This window comes from Rhinopithecus roxellana, chromosome 10 (assembly GCF_007565055.1).
Source record: "Rhinopithecus roxellana isolate Shanxi Qingling chromosome 10, ASM756505v1, whole genome shotgun sequence".
In the NCBI taxonomy this organism is placed as follows: domain Eukaryota; kingdom Metazoa; phylum Chordata; class Mammalia; order Primates; family Cercopithecidae; genus Rhinopithecus; species Rhinopithecus roxellana.
Window position 1 is genome coordinate 89,784,682 of NC_044558.1, and position 17,219 is coordinate 89,801,900.

Genomic DNA, 17,219 nt, shown 5'->3' on the forward strand with positions numbered 1-17,219 from the left:
GTTTTATGTGAATAGTATCAATAAGCTTAGATTATTTTTAAAGCCTTATTAATTAATGACACATTTATAAGAAGTTCAATATATGCATTCAGTTGGGAGAAGTTTTTTCCTAAGATCTGCACAAAAGAAAGACTTGTGTCACAAATTAGCTTGGTGGCTTCCTGGGTGCAAATACATTAGAGCAGAGTCAGCAAAGTTTCTTTGTAAATGGCCAGATAGTAAATATTTTCAGCTTTGCAGGCCAGATGGTTGCTGTTGTGACTATTTAGCTCTGCTGTTGTAACGTCAAAGCGGCTCTAGACAATACCTAAACGAGTGTGGACAGCTGTGTTTTAATAAAACTTTATTTACAAAAACAAACGGGAGGCAGGATTTGGCCTGTGGATCATAGTTTGCTGACCCCTGCATTAGACCATGTACGTTATTTCTTTATAGGAAATTCACATCAGGTATTTGTAGATTCCCTAAACAAAAATCACTGGTATAGATATAACTTGCTTTGTAGGAGTGTGTAAGTGTACCTCACTTCCTACAATGCAGGCTAAATCTGGTGTCAAATTTTCAGGGTTTAACAGCAGTTTATATAAATATTACATCATATGTATTAAGTAAATGTTTTTTTGGCATTTACAATTTTTTTTTTTTTTTGAAATAAGTTGTACTGTAGACTAATAGACCCTTTTCATTTTTTAAAGGACTATCATAATGAATCTTGTATCAAGTGCCTGGAGGTCTAATACATTAGGGGATTCATCATTTTATTTCTGTCAGAATTTTCTGTCTTCCTCCCCAGTCTGCTTTTTCAGTCAATCTTATTTCTTAAAGGCTTTAAGCTATTCTTAACCCTTGGGGAAAGTTAGACTATAATAGGAAAGAAGAGAGAGGATAAAAATATAGAGTAATAGTCTAGTCACTTGGTATTTTGGAAAATTATTAAGGCCATCTCCTTCCCTTGTATGATTTTTATAAGGGCACATTCTTCTTCCTTATCTCTTAGTGGAGAGAAATGTGTGACTGGAGGAACCCATCAAAAGATTGAAAGAAAATGTATGTTCAGGAATAAAAACATGGGAAGAACCTAGTGTACAGGAAATCTGTTTACTAATCTACAGCTCCTTCCTTTGGGGATCCAAGGTCTGTGCCACTTTGCATCTCCATGGGACAGTGTGCAACAGGAGACTCAGGTTTCAGAGTCAGCTTTGTGAATTTGTTTCTTATCTATCTCCAGAGTCTTTATGATGAAATACACACTACCTTTTCTTTCTTACTTGGTTTGAAATATGAAGCTCACATCTGTGATTTTCCGTAGTTTTAAAACACACATTCTTCATGTTGCTGGCCACTCTTATTTCAGCCACTTCTGTTTGGGGTTCATTGGGAATATGGGAACAGTTTTCCATTCACTTGCTCTTTAAGGGGAGAAATGGCAGCTTATTTGGGGGGAAAAAAGAGTGTGGAGGTAGAGCAGCCTGCACTGGTATGGCATTTTATGAGCAAGATGGGATCCGAGAGCAGGGGCGATGCATAGGAATGGCACATACTTCATGTGCGTAAGGGAGGTCAGAAGAGGGGACCAAGTGCTTTCCACTTCTCAGAGTAACATAATCCTCCACAGTGCTCCAGTTAGATATAATGCTTTTGTTTGGAGGCAATAAACATTAGAAAGAAAATATATGCCCACTTTTCAATCTCCGCTATTAGTGCAGCATCGTTTGGAGCACTTTACTCACACTCATTGTGAGCTCTTTTGGGTGTTCTGAGAACTAGTTCTCTTCATTTCTGCTGCTGCTTGCCTTTCATGGAAATAACTAACCTACAGCAATAACCAAAACTCAGGTTTACCTCCACCCACCAGTGCTCTCCTCCAGAGCAGAGTACTCAAAGAATTGAACCTTGAGAAGGAGGAGAAAGGATAGGGCAGCTAACACTGCTGCCATCATGGAAAAGCACTCTAAGTGCCTAAATCTGGTCTAGGTAGATTAGACTGGATTGGTGCTGGACTCTCAAAGGTCACTTCAGACATGACATCAGCCTACAGAATAGTAGGCCTTTGTTCCTTTGTTAATGAAGTGTAATAGAAGTCGAGTAACATTCTCTTTATAGCAAGGAGGGGAACCTCTGTAAAGCCTTAATTCCCTTTAGGGCCCAACCTTGGAAATTCAATTACCGGGCAGAACTGCTAAAAAGCTCAAATCTCCCATCAGTATGAATTTCTAAAGACTGTATGACTGCGATATTTGATTTCAGATTGGAGTATCCTCCTTGGAGAATGTTCACTACAGACAATCAGCAAAAAGCTCAAGGATGTGTGCCGGATGTGTGGAATCTCTGCCGCAGACTCTCCTTCTATCCTTAGTGCCTGCCTGGTTGCCATGGAGCCCCAGGGGTCCTTTGTAGTGATGCCAGGTAAATTTCTTCTTGTCATTGTCATTAATTACATATCACATCCATTCAGTCCACTCAAACTTAAGTCCACAGACAAGCATAGAATTGTCTTCATTATATTTCTATCAGAGAAGATTGTATTTGGGGCTTAAAGATGGAAAACGTTCGATCCCTTCCATGGGGAGTGGTTTGTGATTTTATCATGTTTGTTGACCAAAGCTCGGAAGAGAGACTAAGTTCTGAATATAATTGAGATCTCATAGAATCATGGCTAATGACTGTTACCTGACCCCAGTTTGTTGTTAGTATATGAAGACCACCCTCCAAAGAACTACTAAAGTAGACCCCAGCATGATGCATATTTGAATATCCTTTTGAAGACATGCATTTGGCAGAATCCCACAACAGCCTGGAAGGGATATTTCTGTAGTCTCTCTGATATGGTTGAAGATGAATGGGAAGGCAGTTTAGCACAGTACCTGGTACACAGAAAGCTCTCAATAGATGGAGGTGTCATTTGTGGATGGCCAAAACATGTGACCACAGAATTTCTTAAGAAACTGGCTGTTTTTTTAAAACCAGCAACTAAGCGATTTTATACTTTTATAACCTATCTTTACCATCCAGATATTTCTTGAATCCAATGGGGGACCTTCCCCACTTATTCCTTATAAAAGTTAATAGTATTGTGGTGTGAGAATGGGGTTACTTGTCATCAATCCAGTGAGAGACAGATGTCCTCATTAGACCATAGGTTACCTCTGTTACCTCTACCACTTGGGCAGTTATGTAACTTCTTTGTGCTTTTGTCCTCATCTATAAATGGGGATCATAGTTCCTACCTTCAAATGCTGTGGTGATCAAATGCGGTAACTATTCAAGAGTTTAGCACAAATGCTGGCATGTAGTAAGCATTCAGTAAGTGTTACAACATATATTGATTTTTATGGTACTATTTCTATAGGATTGTTAACCATTTAGAACAGTACTTTATAAATTGTGAACAACCAGAGGAGGAAAGAAAGTAGGGGGTTTATTTTTAGAAATACTACTTATGTAAGTAATTAAAACATTTAGTGGACTTGATCCAATTTTATTTTAACCTTTTCAATGTGAAATGAAACTTGGGTTATTATAGATAGCTATGTGCTCTGAGTCAGTTTCTTTGAAGATATTTAAACAATTGGACTCAACTTTGAGTGTGTATTTATCATGGCATTTTCATCAGACTCATACCACTCCAGATCATTGATTGATACAATTCTTTTTATTTTTTTCTTTAAAGATGCTGTCACAATGGGCTCTGTTTTTGGCCGAAGTACTGCACTGAACATGCAGTCATCTCAGCTCAACACCCCTCAAGATGCTTCTTGTACACACATCTTGGTGTTCCCAACATCATCAACCATCCAGGTGGCTCCAGCCAACTACCCCAATGAAGATGGGTTTAGCCCCAACAATGGTGAGTAGAAGACCTGTATGGATAGTGCTCACCTTCGTGCAGGGCAGAGCTGGAGTGTGGAATCACTGGGCTGCCACATGGCTTTTCTGTGTTGTAATAAACAACCCAGGAACTATAAAGAGGGAATAGATGGTTTGAGAATCTTTTTGGTCTTAAAGCTTTAATTTATCTGCACAATTACCAAGACCAAATAAATATTTTCCTCTTTTGGGCAATTGACTTTCTTCTGTTTTTCATTAAAGGCAAAAAATAATATCTGTGTGGCAGTGTTCTGTACTTGGGTGCCACTCTTTCAATAAATATTTGAAGATGTGATTTGAAATGTTTGAAGTACTAAGCAATATGAAGAGAGCACCTTCCTTTAGCTAGTTGATGGGAATCTAATTTGCTATAGAGAAACTCCTTATTTGATTATTCTTAATGGAAATTTTTGAGTATCTGTTAAGGCATCTGTTTTAAAAAATGGTCATTTAGAAACTAAGATGCTCAATACTATGTATCCATTTGCATTGTTTTTGAAGAAATTGTAACACCTACCAGTGTTTACTTATGGTAAATGGCATGGGGAAAAGGATACCAAATTTTATGTCTGGTATGATTACAATGGAATAACAAATATATGAGAAAATAAAAGAATCATAGAAAAAAATAGTCATGGTGATTGGGTTCTAGGTGATGGTTTTCACTTTTTATATTTTTCTTTACAAATATTCTGCTGTGGATGTCCCTTACTTTTATAGTGTCGGGGAGGATTTCTTAATGAAAGCATTGAGCCAGGCGCGCCCCATGCCTGTAATCCTAGCACTTTGGGAGGCCGAGGCAGGCGGATCACTTGAGGTCAGGAGTTTAAGACTAGCCTGGCCAACATGGTGAAACCCCATCTCTATGAAAAATACAAAAATTAGCCAGAAATCACTTGAACCCAGGAGGCAGAGGTTGCAGTGAGCTGAGATCGTGCCACTGCACTCCAGCCTGGGCAAAAGAGTGAGACTCCATCTCAAAAAAAAAAAAAAAAAAGAAAGAAAGAAAAAAGAGAGAAAACATCGTGCTTTGATTTGCTTTTGGAATAGGTCTCCATTTTCAGGGCAAGTTCACACCCATTAACATGCATTCATTCAGCCTTTGGTGTTTTAGATGCTAATTGGATACATTGATGGAGTCTACTGTGTTTTTGAATGGTGTCAACTTTAATGATTAAATTGCTGCTTTAGCTCTTTAGCCATGTTTTTATGTGCCTTTGGCGGCTATGCAGAGTGTAGGTTTTTATGTTACATTCTTGATTGCATTCTGTTAATACTTTACAGAAGGAGATCATTGGAGAGAGCACAAAGCGAGAGAATAATTTGTAATAGCTTGCCCTCAGTAGGTCCTCCTGCATCTCAGTTCTTAACTGTGTGTGTCCAGAATAGCCATATGCCAAGAAAACATGACATAGGTTCAGTTGGATTATTATGATAATTGATATGGACTATCTTTTTAATTTTTGTGTTTTTTTTCCCCCTCTTCCCTCTAGATGATATGTTTGTTGACCTTCCATTCCCAGATGATATGGACAATGATATTGGCATATTAATGACTGGGAACCTCCATTCCTCTCCCAACTCCTCCCCAGTACCCTCCCCAGGCTCTCCTTCTGGAATTGGTGTGGGCTCTCACTTCCAGCATAGTCGGGTAAGGATGATTTGGAGTACATTGTTTAAGACAACCACAGCCTTCAGGAAGATAATTCGCTTGACATCCGATCATCTTGTTCCTACACGCACAGTTCTTGATGGTCTGGGTCCTTGGTACAAGTGAAATAAGTGTAGGAAACTGACTGTAGTTCCATTTTGAATACAAGGCAGGAATTTGAAGTAAATGTGTTATCATTTCTGATGAATAAGTTTTATCAGAAGACTAGTCCTGTTACAGATGCAAGGGTTTTTATGCATTGTTTTCTTAGCAAAAATTAGTTCTAGTTGCTTGCTGCTTCCCAGTTGTTTTTTTTCAATGTTATTTTTTGCCAAAATAGTGGCTTTTAAGAGATCAGTACAACAACCGTACTTATTCAACAGTAATTGTGCTGATTGAAGAACAAGTTGTTGGTGATGGCTTGTTCTGAAAGGAGCCTGCCATGCTCTTTGCGTGTCCTGGCTTAGTCATTTTGCAGCCGCCTTCTTTCTAGCTGACCCACAGGAATGGCAAGAGCCGCCAGGAGATTGATTTTACAGATATGTCCAGGTTAATGCCAGAGTATTAAGGAAAAAACCAGAGCTTACAACTGTTTCATCTTTAAATATCTCAGGGATATTGGAGGTGAATGAACAGAAGATTTAAGAGTTAGAGGGTTCTGCCACAGCTTGTGGTAACTTTGCTTCAGTTAGATGATTCCTGCTGCATCACTGTATTGTACTGTTTATTTAAAATACTACGAGATTGAGGGGTTACGACTTAGAAAAAAATAGCTGTGTCTGGTATCGTAGACTGAACAAGCATAAGCAACCCTGCTCACACTCATTTATTTAGACACAAAGATGGACATAAAGGACTAAAGTTTTCATTGGGGGGACTTTTATTCCCAGCACTGAATTTATTAGACGATGGAGAAAAAGAAGGTTTCTAACTTAGATTAGTCACAGAGCAGGTGAGACCAGAGGAGGGCATCTCAGACTGTTCCCATGTTATACCTGCCCCTGTTACCCTCTTCTGGAAGGAAGGGGTTTTAAGTGTCTTTGTTTCCTTTGCAGTTACTTACTAGTTAATGACAATTTGTTCATGGGAAATGGTTGTGATAGGAACAAAAACCACAAATTTTACCTTGTCTATTTTTTAAAAGTTAGGTTTAATTTGAATTCTGTAGGCAAATAGCATAGTGGCTAGGAATGCATGCCCCAGAGTCTGTTAAAGACAACTCTGAATTGCAGGTTTGGGCCTGCGGGCATTATGACCTTGGACAACCTAACTTCACCTCTTTTAGCCTGAGTTACCTTATCTGTGAAGTGGAATAATAGCAACTACCTCCCAGTACCTGTTTTTGTAATTCAGTTTATGCATTAACAAAGAATTGGTCATTAAAGTGTAATGTTAGTTGTGTAAGAAACAGAGGTATGCTGTATTTCTCCCTTTTTTTGGAGCCTTAAGCACTAAAGTCTTTAATTCAGTGTCATGATATAGACAGTGCTGTTCTGAAGCTAGCCAGGTGGCCTTTTTCAATCCTGAGCACCTGCAGCCAGGTGACCTCCAAGAGGCTTTAAGCATTTCCTTTTTCTGAAGCATTAAACATTCTCTGATAGCCAGTTAAGACCTTATAGCAGGGAAAAGAATGCCTTCAAAGTGGCAGTAAATTTTTTGTTTTTTAACCAACTCAGAATTGATACAGTTTGATGTAGTAGCTGCAGATTATTTTTTCCTTCTGAACAGAAGGGCTTTTTTTTTTTTTTTTTTTTTTTTTTTTTTTTTTTTTTGAGATGGAGTCTCACTCTGTTGCTCAAGCTAGAGTGCAGTGGCATGATCTTGGCTCACTGCAACCTCCACCTCCTGGGTTCAAGGGATTCTCCTGCCTCAGCCTCCTGAGTAGCTGAGATTACAGGCGTGCACTACTATGCCTGGCTAATTTTTGTATTTTTAGTAGAGTTGGGGTTTCACCATGTTCACCAGGCAGGTCTCGAAATTCTGACCTCAAGTGATCTGCCCGCCCTCAGCCTCCCAAAGTGCTGGGATTACAGGTGCGAGCCACCACACCCAGCCTAAACAGAGACTTTTAAAAACAAATGGGTTACTTATTGCTTGCATGAAAGGTAGATTTTCAATTGTTGAAGCTAGCTAAAAGAATTACAGATAAGAAAAATGTCAGTTGCAGCAAAACATAGTGAGCCTCTTCCAGGAGTCACTTATTAAGGGGAATGCTGCAAATGAAAACATGGCTTCTCTGTGAGCAGATCTTGTACTACTGGCAGCTCAGGAACGTTTTTGCTGTGCACGTACTGGTGTCACATTGTCTTGGTCAAGCTGGTGAGCTCGTGTGTCTTTGGTTGGTTGCTGGTGAAAGAGCACCTGCGTGTGGTAGAAACTTCTGCTGTCAGAGATTGTAATCTTTCCATTTTAGTTTGTTACATCATGATGCCATGGAATTGATCTTCCACCCCATAGAAAAGAAACCCAAGCAAATCTGTACTTAGTTGACTGAGGCTGTCAGCTTTGCTGGTATCTTCTCTATGTGTGCAGCAAAGACAATGCCGGCCCTGCTTTCCTTTCTCAGCCACCTGTGGCTTTCTGTGAGATGCTGCCACGAAGGGGATCACTCACTGCAGTGTGCAGAGTGAACTGACGAAAGTTTGTTTTTCAAGGTTTAAGGTAAATGTTGATCATGCTTTTGGGATTTTTGTTTTTCAGAGCCAGGGTGAGCGTCTTCTTTCTAGAGAAGCACCAGAGGAGCTAAAGCAGCAGCCCCTGGCCCTTGGGTATTTTGTATCAACTGCCAAAGCTGAGAATCTTCCCCAGTGGTTTTGGTCATCGTGTCCCCAGGCTCAAAACCAGTGCCCTCTCTTCTTAAAGGTTGGTTTGGTATCATATTAGAAGTTTGCAAGGAATGAGTGATTTATGCTTAAATTTAATTTTGGTTAGAAATTTCAGTTTTAGGCATCATAATCTTATTCTGTTCCTTTTTTCTCTTGTATCTACTTACACTCTGAGGAAATTTTACAGTTGTAGGTGGAGAGTAGAATTTAGGAGGACCCAAAACCATGTCACAAAGAAATGAATCACAGTAGCCCAAGGAGGAGACAGTGGGGCCCAGAGGGCAAATCTAGGGTGGATGCATGGGGTTCAGTGTAATGGTCTTTCTCCAAGTCTATATTGCATCACTATCAATAAAGTTAAGCCTGTGGCGAAGGTATAGTAACCAGCTGTCCTCTCTCTCCCCTGCCATGGACTCCTCGCATTCTTCATTAGAGAAGGGTAAGAGTCAGCTAAAAACATCGCACATTTGCACTTCCTCCTTCCTTTTATATTTCTTGGAAGCTTTTAATCCCAATTTTAAAGGTTCAAAACAAAAGATCCCCTATTTGCAGTTTGTGTTAAAAACAATAATACCTAGAATGAAATCCATTTCTTGCCCACAGATTGGCAAAAATACAAAGATTTGGCAACACACTGTGTTGCCACAGATGTGGGGAGCAGGCCCTGGTGTTGGTGGGATTGCTGAATAATACAGCCCTGCACACTACCCTTTTAGGGCAGCATTCCCACCTCTAAGGAAGAGCCCAAAAGTTCTTTGCCAAAACAGAAAATGACACATGTCCAAGACTAGAAAGAACCTAAGTGTCATCAGTGATGGACTGATTCAATCAACTGTGGCACATCCAGACAGTGAAATATTAATCATTTACAACAAAATGGAGAATATTTCTGTGTAATCATTCTGTGGAGTAGAAAGTACCATGGAGTAATCTATAAGATATGCGTATTCACACACATATACACACACACAGCTGACTATATTTTCAAAAAGAAATGATGGAAATCAAACCAAAAACTTAGTGAAGCAATGTTCTTTTTCCTAATGACTTTAACATACTATTATAAAATCAAAGAAGGTTTATAAAAATGCATGTGTTCTGTATTTTGAATTAGAATTATCAGTATGAGCGTAGATTTATTTTTCCTCTCTAAAAAAGTATACACATTTTCTTAGCTCTGTCTGCTGAACAAGCTTAGCAGCAATAAACACCTCTATTGCCACAATTGTGGTTCCTACACACCGTTGTCACTTAAAGGTACTATGGTTCTTTGAAGAGATGACTGATTCCAGGTATGAAGCAGGAAATGTTCCCAATGAACCTAGGGCATCTTGCCACACCTAAAAGCAAGAAAGTTACCAAAGCTCATGATGGTCCATCAGGGCCTCAGGAGCCATCTTAGAGGGCAGCTTGATTGTCTAGGGCTAGGATGGGACCATATGATCATTAAAACAAATGATGACAGTGATAGAATGAAACAAATCCTTGGTTCATAATTGTGTTGGAAAACAAAAAATCAGTCATTTTTAACTGCTAGAGCATCAACTCAGTCTGAAAATACAAAAATAAAGAGAAAGCATTTATATATTGCCTCTCGTTTACATATAAAGTAATACCAAAACCATTGGGTGAAAACTTGATGAGGAACTTTATGATGGGTGTAATATGCTGGTACCACCTGAACCCAGTGATGAATCATGTTACTTCAGGTGGGACAGTAGACATTTCGTGCCTTTAATCATTTGTCACGTACAGATTATGTTGGCTCAAGATTTTAGTAAACCAAATATAAAAAGACATTTTTGAGAGAATAAGGGAGCATTATCTTATTATCCTGCAGATGGGGTGATTGGGGTGATAATATTAAGGAATCATTGTGAATTTTTATTGTGTGATAATTACTGTTATGTTTAAAGGTCCTTATGTGAGATATCTCTGACTTTTTACAAGCAAAATGATACAATATTTGTTTTATGAGTTTTTTGTTTGTTTGTTTGTTTTTGTTTTTGTTTGTTTGTATGTTTTTTTGGAGACAGAGTCTTGCTCTGTTGCCCAGGCTGGAGTGCAGTGGTGCAATCACAACTCACTGCATCCTCATCCTCCCAGGCTCAAGCAATCTTCCAGCTTCAACCTTCTGAGTAGCTGGGACTACAGGCACAAACCACCATGCCCAGCTATTTTTTTTTTAATGTTTTGTAGAGATGGTAATATTTGTGTTTTGTTTAAAATAATTCAGAAAAACGAAAACAGAAAAGTGGTGAATACTGATAATTGTTGCATCTTGGTGATATAAATTCATGGGACCTTATTATATGTTAGAGTATTTTTGTGTGTGCTAGACTATTTCCATTGAAGAAACAAAATACAGTAGACCAAAAAAGCCCAAAAAGTATGCCTTCCCCCCCCCCAACCCTAGGATGAGAAGTTACTTGGGATTACCTTGGGGGTTACTGGGCAGGTTAAAATTTATAAACTCATAGAAACTCTGACTTCTAGGGACTTTTGGGAGCATCTGCTTCTGGCAGACATGGCCTCCCTCACTTCTGCACTGTGATTGTCTAGACCAGAGAGGTAACTCCCTTTGTTTTTTCACCAGGCTTCGCTGCATCACCACATTTCAGTAGCACAGACAGACGAACTTCTGCCTGCCAGGAATTCTCAGCGGGTTCCACACCCTCTTGACTCCAAAACTACGTCTGATGTTTTAAGGTAGATACCAACCTAGGCATCATAGCAGTGCAGTTTGAAATGATATTCCTTTACTGTTGTCTTTCCAAGGTGTTTTAATCTAAGTGTGGTATTCATGGAAAAGAAGCTGTCATTTGTGCATTGAAACAGTATCTGGTGAGTCAGTGAGAGCTGCAGTCCCCCATGGCTGCATGGGACAGGCAGTGTAACACATTGGATTCAGTTAGGCAGTGATAGGCATTTATAATTGCTTTTGTTTCCCGTTCAGAGCAAGCACTTCATGGTGATGAAGAGAGGTCAGATCTCGGGGGTGGATAGTTAGAAGACAGTGTCTGGAACTTTTAAAGCACCTCACATTGAAAATACTTTTTATGCTTCCTGAGATAGATTATGTGTTTTTTTTTTTTTTGAGATGGAGTCTCGCTCTGTCACCCAGGCTGGAGTGCAGTGGTGCGATCTCAGCTCACTGCAAGCTCTGCCTCCCGGGTTTACGCCGTTCTCCTGCCTCAGCCTCCCAAGTAGCTGGGACTACAGGCGCCCACCACCACACCCAGCTTTTTTTTGTATTTTTAGTAGAGACGGGGTTTCACCGTGTTAGCCAGGATGGTCTCGATCTCCTGACCTCATGATCCACCCGCCTCAGCCTCCCAAAGTGCTGGGATTACAGGCGTGAGCCACCGATTATGTTTTTTTTAAAAAATGAACTAGAACATAAATGACATAGTAGGGAAATGCATCCCAGAAATGGGTATTAATCAAACCACAGACATTCTTCATCTACCTTGAGAAAAGATACAGGCCTTTTCTAATGTTTTATAACTCTTAAATGGTTAGGAAATGATAGGAAACTGTACATTATAGATTAATGTATGATTATGTTATGGATAAAAATAACCTGATCAACATAAATTTGGCTTCCAGGCCCCCTAGAACAAGGGTCCCCAACCCCCGTCCATGCCTTGTTAGGAACCAGGCCGCACAGCGTGCAGTAAGTGGCAGGTGAGCGAGCATTACAACCTGTGCTCTGCCTCCTGTCAGGCAACGGCATTAGATTCTCATAGGGGCACAAACCCTATTGTGAACCGCACATGCAAAGGATCTAGGTTGTGCACTCCTTATGAGACTCTTAATGCCTGATGATTTAAGGTGGAACAGTTTCATCCTGAAACTATTCCCCACCACGTGGAAAAATTGTCTTCCACAAAACCGGTCCCTGGTGCCAAAAAAGGTTGGAGACTGCTGCCCTAGAGGAACACTGTCCAATAGAAATATAATGTGAACCTCAAATCTAATTAAAATTTTTCTACTAGCCACATTAAAATAGTAAAAAGAAACTGATGAATTTTAGTAATATATTTTATTTAACTCAATATATTCAAAGTGTTATTTCAACATGTACCAATATAAAAATATTCATGAAATGTTTACATACTTTTCTTTTTTTCTTTTTCTTTGTTTTGGAGACAGAGTCCTGCTCTGTCACCCAGGCTAGAGTGCAGTGGCATGATCTCACTGCAACTTCCACCTACAGGCTCAAGCGATTCTCCTGCTTCAGCCTCCCAAGTAGCTGGGATTACAGGCATGCACCCCCACGCCTGACTACTTTTTATATTTTTAATAGAGATGGGGTTTCACCATGTTGGCCACCTGGTCTTGAACTCCTGACCTCGGGTGATACACTGACCTCGGCCTCCCAAAGTTGCTGGGATTACAGGCGTGAGCCACTGCCCCTGGCCTCTAAGTGTTTGGGCTCCAGTACCTACTTTTACCTGCAGTCCACGCAAGTTCTGACTGGCCTCACTGGCAGAGCTCGGTGGCCATGTGTGGCTGGTGGCTACTGTACTGGATAGTCCATGTCTAGAAGGAAGGAGGAACGTGAGACAAGGATGAGGGAAAGAGCCTGGGGCAAGTTAAAGGATGCCTCTGAGACCTCCTTCCTGCTAAGATCTGGAATGTGTTAGAATCTGAGAACCAGCCTTCCCCTCTTGAGGCTCATGCCCCTGCTCTGTGTGTTCTCTTTGGCAGGTTTGTTTTGGAGCAGTACAACGCTCTGTCCTGGCTCACGTGCAATCCGGCCACCCAGGACCGTACTTCCTGCCTTCCCGTCCACTTTGTGGTGCTCACTCAGTTGTACAATGCCATCATGAATATACTTTAATTGGAAAAGCACTTGTTCTCTCTGGCTCAGTTCCTTCTCCCTGCAACCTCAGTCCAAGGAACCTGCTACACTCTGCAAATAACCCACATCCTTTTCTTCAGACCACTCTCCACAGTCCTGCACTGTGATTCCTTCTCAGCAGGCACATGTCAATTCTGCAGTGTTCATTACAGAGTGACTCCTTGACACTTCTCTCATGGACCTGGAAACTTCCATAAGCGGTGACTTTCAGCCAGTGCGGTGGTGTATGTAGCCCCCAACCACTGGTCCCAGGAAGGTGGTGGTGGTTGGTGGCTTTTCAGCGGGAAACAGAAGAGACAGTGTCCTTTTGCACAAGAGTCTGTGTTTTCAGCCTCTGTATACAATTGAGGGCAGTCTAGCCCTTTGGATGAAATCCTCTAGTTACTGGTGTGTGGCCTGTGGGTTACCTGAACTCCATAATCTGGGACTTTTTAAAAATAAGAACCAGCTCAAGTATATGGTTTCATACTGGGGTTCCTGTCTCCCTAGTGCTCCCATCCAGATTAGCATGAGTGCTTTGGTTGACTTCACACCTGTGTGTGGATGCAGAAGGTCTGGAGACAGCGTCATTTTGTTTATTTATTTTAATTTGTTTTGTCATATCATTTTTGTGACTTTGTTTTTTTAATTCACAAGGACCAGGTACAGTAGCTGAAACCCAATTCAGATCCACCATAGGATTCTTTGACTACATACCTCTGTCCTAGAAGCCGGAAAAGGAGTAAAAACACATTGGGGAGATCATGCCTAGAAGTAATATATTCAAAACCACCCAGCAGTAGGTTTTGTTAACAACAAACTGAGTTTTAAAAGTTCTGCCATGTTAAGTGGCCAGCATTTCATGAAGGATAATAACATTTTTATACAGAAGGCAGTCAAGCTCAACTCAGAGCCATGGAGGCAAGTACCTTAATTAGTTTTATATAGTCACAACGGAAATATATTTTCTAGTGAATTCTTAACGAAAGCCAGGTCTCTCCTCTCATTAGATCAAAAGGGACTTATGTACATACAACAATTGAAAGTGTTTGCTCATGAAATCAGTTATAAATATGGTGAATTTTTTCTGGACCATAGGAATATTATTTCAAAGAAATATTACAACTTAACCATTAAATTAGTACTTGAAGTTGAGCCTTTGTGGTGGGACTTTTTAAAAAAAAATGCCTTTTTAAAGCATTAATGGCGAATTGCAGTATTTTATGACTCCTCATTCCCGGCCCAGAGGGTTGTCTTTGAAACCCTGTTTCTAACCCTTGTGTTGTGCGTTTCTGTCTGAGGGCAGTGGGTGTGTACTGGCCTCCCGGGAGCCACTGTGACCAGGCCTTTGAGCTCTTGTCATCTGTGGAGAGAATCATGCAAATTTTAAAAGTTCTTCCAAGAGACTTCCATGTCCTGGTTATTAACAAAAAAGGAAAAATGTAATAATTGATATGATTTTGTAAAAGTATTTTTCTTGAAATTTAAAGTTTAAAACATTATATTAAAAAAAAAAAGTTGTGTGGTGGGAATGTGAAAGCAGAGAAATAACTTGTAAATGGATAATTTTCTTCTCTGTACCACCAATTGAGGGGGGGTTGACTTTCGCAATGTATAGGAGAAAAAATCTGATATATCAAACCATTTGTATCTAATGTGTACAGTGTAAAATTGACTTTAAAAATATTGCAGTGCTATTTTTTCTTAATCAGAAAGGAAAATTCTCAAGGCCTTTTGAAGAGCATAAGAAGATGAAGATTGTAAACTTGTATAAAATTATCTTGGTGAGAAGACAAATTGTAAAGTAGATATTTGTAATCTTTTACCACTTTGGGGTTGCTTTTTTCCCGGAATTCATCAGAACTTTGAATTTTTTTTTAAATGGGCTGTTTTTAATGCAGGGGCTTTTCTTCCCTAGAAACCCAATTCTAAGCAGAAAAAGAAAAAAAACATAAAAAATAAAAAAACCCGTACAAAAAACTTAAAAAAAAAATGGCAGCAAAGGGTAGTTTTCATCTGGTGTCTTTTATTTAAGTTTTTTAAGTTAAGAAAAGCTGGTGACATATTTATACGTTTTTGTGCAAAAATAAATGAATGGCAATAGATTTTAAAAAATCTTATTATGTACTTCTGTGTGAAAAAGTCTGTATAATATTTCCCTTAAATATGCATTATTTTACTTGTGAGTTTTTTACTGAATTAATCTGAAATGTACAAGCCCTGGATTTGCTACAGAGTGAGAAGTTATTTTATTTTTTTTTTATTTTTAATTTTGGAAATTCTGCAGAAATCAGAACTCTTACCATGGTTTGAACAAAAAAAGGGGAAGTGGGGAGGGGAGAAGGGTGGGATTGTCCAGCATGCTTGTATGTATATTTCAGAACCTTTTTTAAATGTAAAAGCTGTACATTTCTGGGAAGTTCTGAATTTCTTTTGTTTCCTTTTTTCCTTCAAGCATTTTGCAGTGAGCTTCTTTTATATATAGCAAACAATTTGAAAGAATACAAAAATATGTGAAGTTCATTTAAAAAAATAACTACAGTATAGCGCTGGTACAGTACACTAAAAGACTTTGATAAAAAGAAACAATAATAAAAGGCCTCCATTTTAAATGTCATTCATATATACCTTGTGGATGAGAGCTATATACTTTTACACACTTTTTTAGAGGAATAAATTATTGAATTACTGAAATTTGGAGTGGCTTTTTTCCGTTCCCCTCCTGCCTTTGTATAAAATTATCTACATCTGCTCAAGAGGTGTGTATATGGATTGAATAGCCCTAGATCAGTAGCCAGGCTCTACCTTCCAGTCAGTGAAACGGATGTAGAATTTTACCGCCCTGATCACCCCCAACAGCTGTTCTGAAATTGTATTCTTATACTCCAGGGCACAAGTACATTCCCGGATCGGTTTTTAGATGCTCACACACACAACACTGAATCAACTGTTGTGAGTCGATGAAATCTAATGGTGTCTCTCAGCTGTAAGATTGTGGTCAATCCTAGCACAAATGACAAGTCTATATTTATATTCCACTGCCTTTCTCTTCACAGTCTCAGCCAGTTTCTTTTTGATGTCTCTTAGAAATGACAGATACATCTCTCTTTGCTGTTTTCCTGATTTGCAGGCTGGTGACGGGGGTTTGGCATCTGATACACCACACACAAGTCCCTGTTGGCTGCACACTATCTACCATGCTGTTCCCTTCTTGGGTCCATCAGCTAGGAAAAGCCACATGTTCTAGCGAGAGTTGCGAGGGTATTTTGTATACTGCCCTTGCAAAATCTCTCATTAAAATGGTTAAACCCTAGGACTTGGCAGAGCTTACAATAAACATTTGAATAATTGGAAAGGCCTTGCTTTTAATCTCCCTTCATCATTTTAGAAATATACGTTGTTCTGAACCTAACATTATCAGAATCCGAAGATAAAGCTATTGAGACAACTCAGCCTTCTGTTATTTCATCTGCAAATGAGGGATGAGGATGATTCCATGAGAAATGCTTTGCAAACGAAACGGCTTGTATCCATGTTACAGCTGCACTGTTGAAGAAAGGCTGAGAAAAGTGAGGCCAACTCTTTGGTTAAAGGGTAATAGTGATCTCATCCAGTTACTGCCTTACATATATAACTTTTATATAGTTCTGCAACAACTAAATAATCAGAACTAGGAGGTACTTTTACAAGCATTCAGTAGCTTCAATGCTTAGCTCATACATGGGTGGTACTATATTCAACGATGAGTGTTGGCTTTGTCGTGGGAACGTCATTTTCATAACTGCCCCATCTGTACCAATTCAGCAATTGCAGCAAAATCTCTTTGAGGTAGGATAAATTAATTACTGAATGCATTTCAGTATCTTGCAAGTTAGATGTAGATAAGCCATCAGCCTTCAGCAGTTTGCATCACCCAGATTCTGCTCTTCATACCAGTTCATTCCCTCCAACCATGTGGTTATGTAGTTTTATGTTTCTACTATTCAGGAATTCATGAGCAAAGGTGTTTGTTACCAACTGGGCATCGAAG

At 39.6% G+C, this 17,219-nt stretch overlaps 1 protein-coding gene across 3 annotated transcripts in view; it reads left to right on the forward strand.

Annotated features, from left to right (window-relative positions):
• MED13L (mediator complex subunit 13L) overlaps nucleotides 1–15,883 on the forward strand; it is a 321,844-nt gene extending 305,961 nt beyond the window's left edge. For 2 of the 3 annotated variants that reach the window (XM_030938391.1, XM_030938392.1), the window contains 6 exons: nucleotides 2,248–2,406; nucleotides 3,671–3,847; nucleotides 5,361–5,518; nucleotides 8,219–8,380; nucleotides 10,940–11,052; nucleotides 13,057–14,617. In XM_030938391.1, coding sequence (XP_030794251.1) covers nucleotides 2,248–2,406; nucleotides 3,671–3,847; nucleotides 5,361–5,518; nucleotides 8,219–8,380; nucleotides 10,940–11,052; nucleotides 13,057–13,189 — 902 coding nt within the window. In that variant the 3' untranslated portion in view covers nucleotides 13,190–14,617. Of the gene's footprint in view, nucleotides 1–2,247; nucleotides 2,407–3,670; nucleotides 3,848–5,360; nucleotides 5,519–8,218; nucleotides 8,381–10,939; nucleotides 11,053–13,056 lie in introns of all 3 variants that reach the window. The other variant, XM_010380135.2, reaches the window with a different exon arrangement.
• Nucleotides 15,884–17,219: the final 1,336 nt, after the last annotated feature.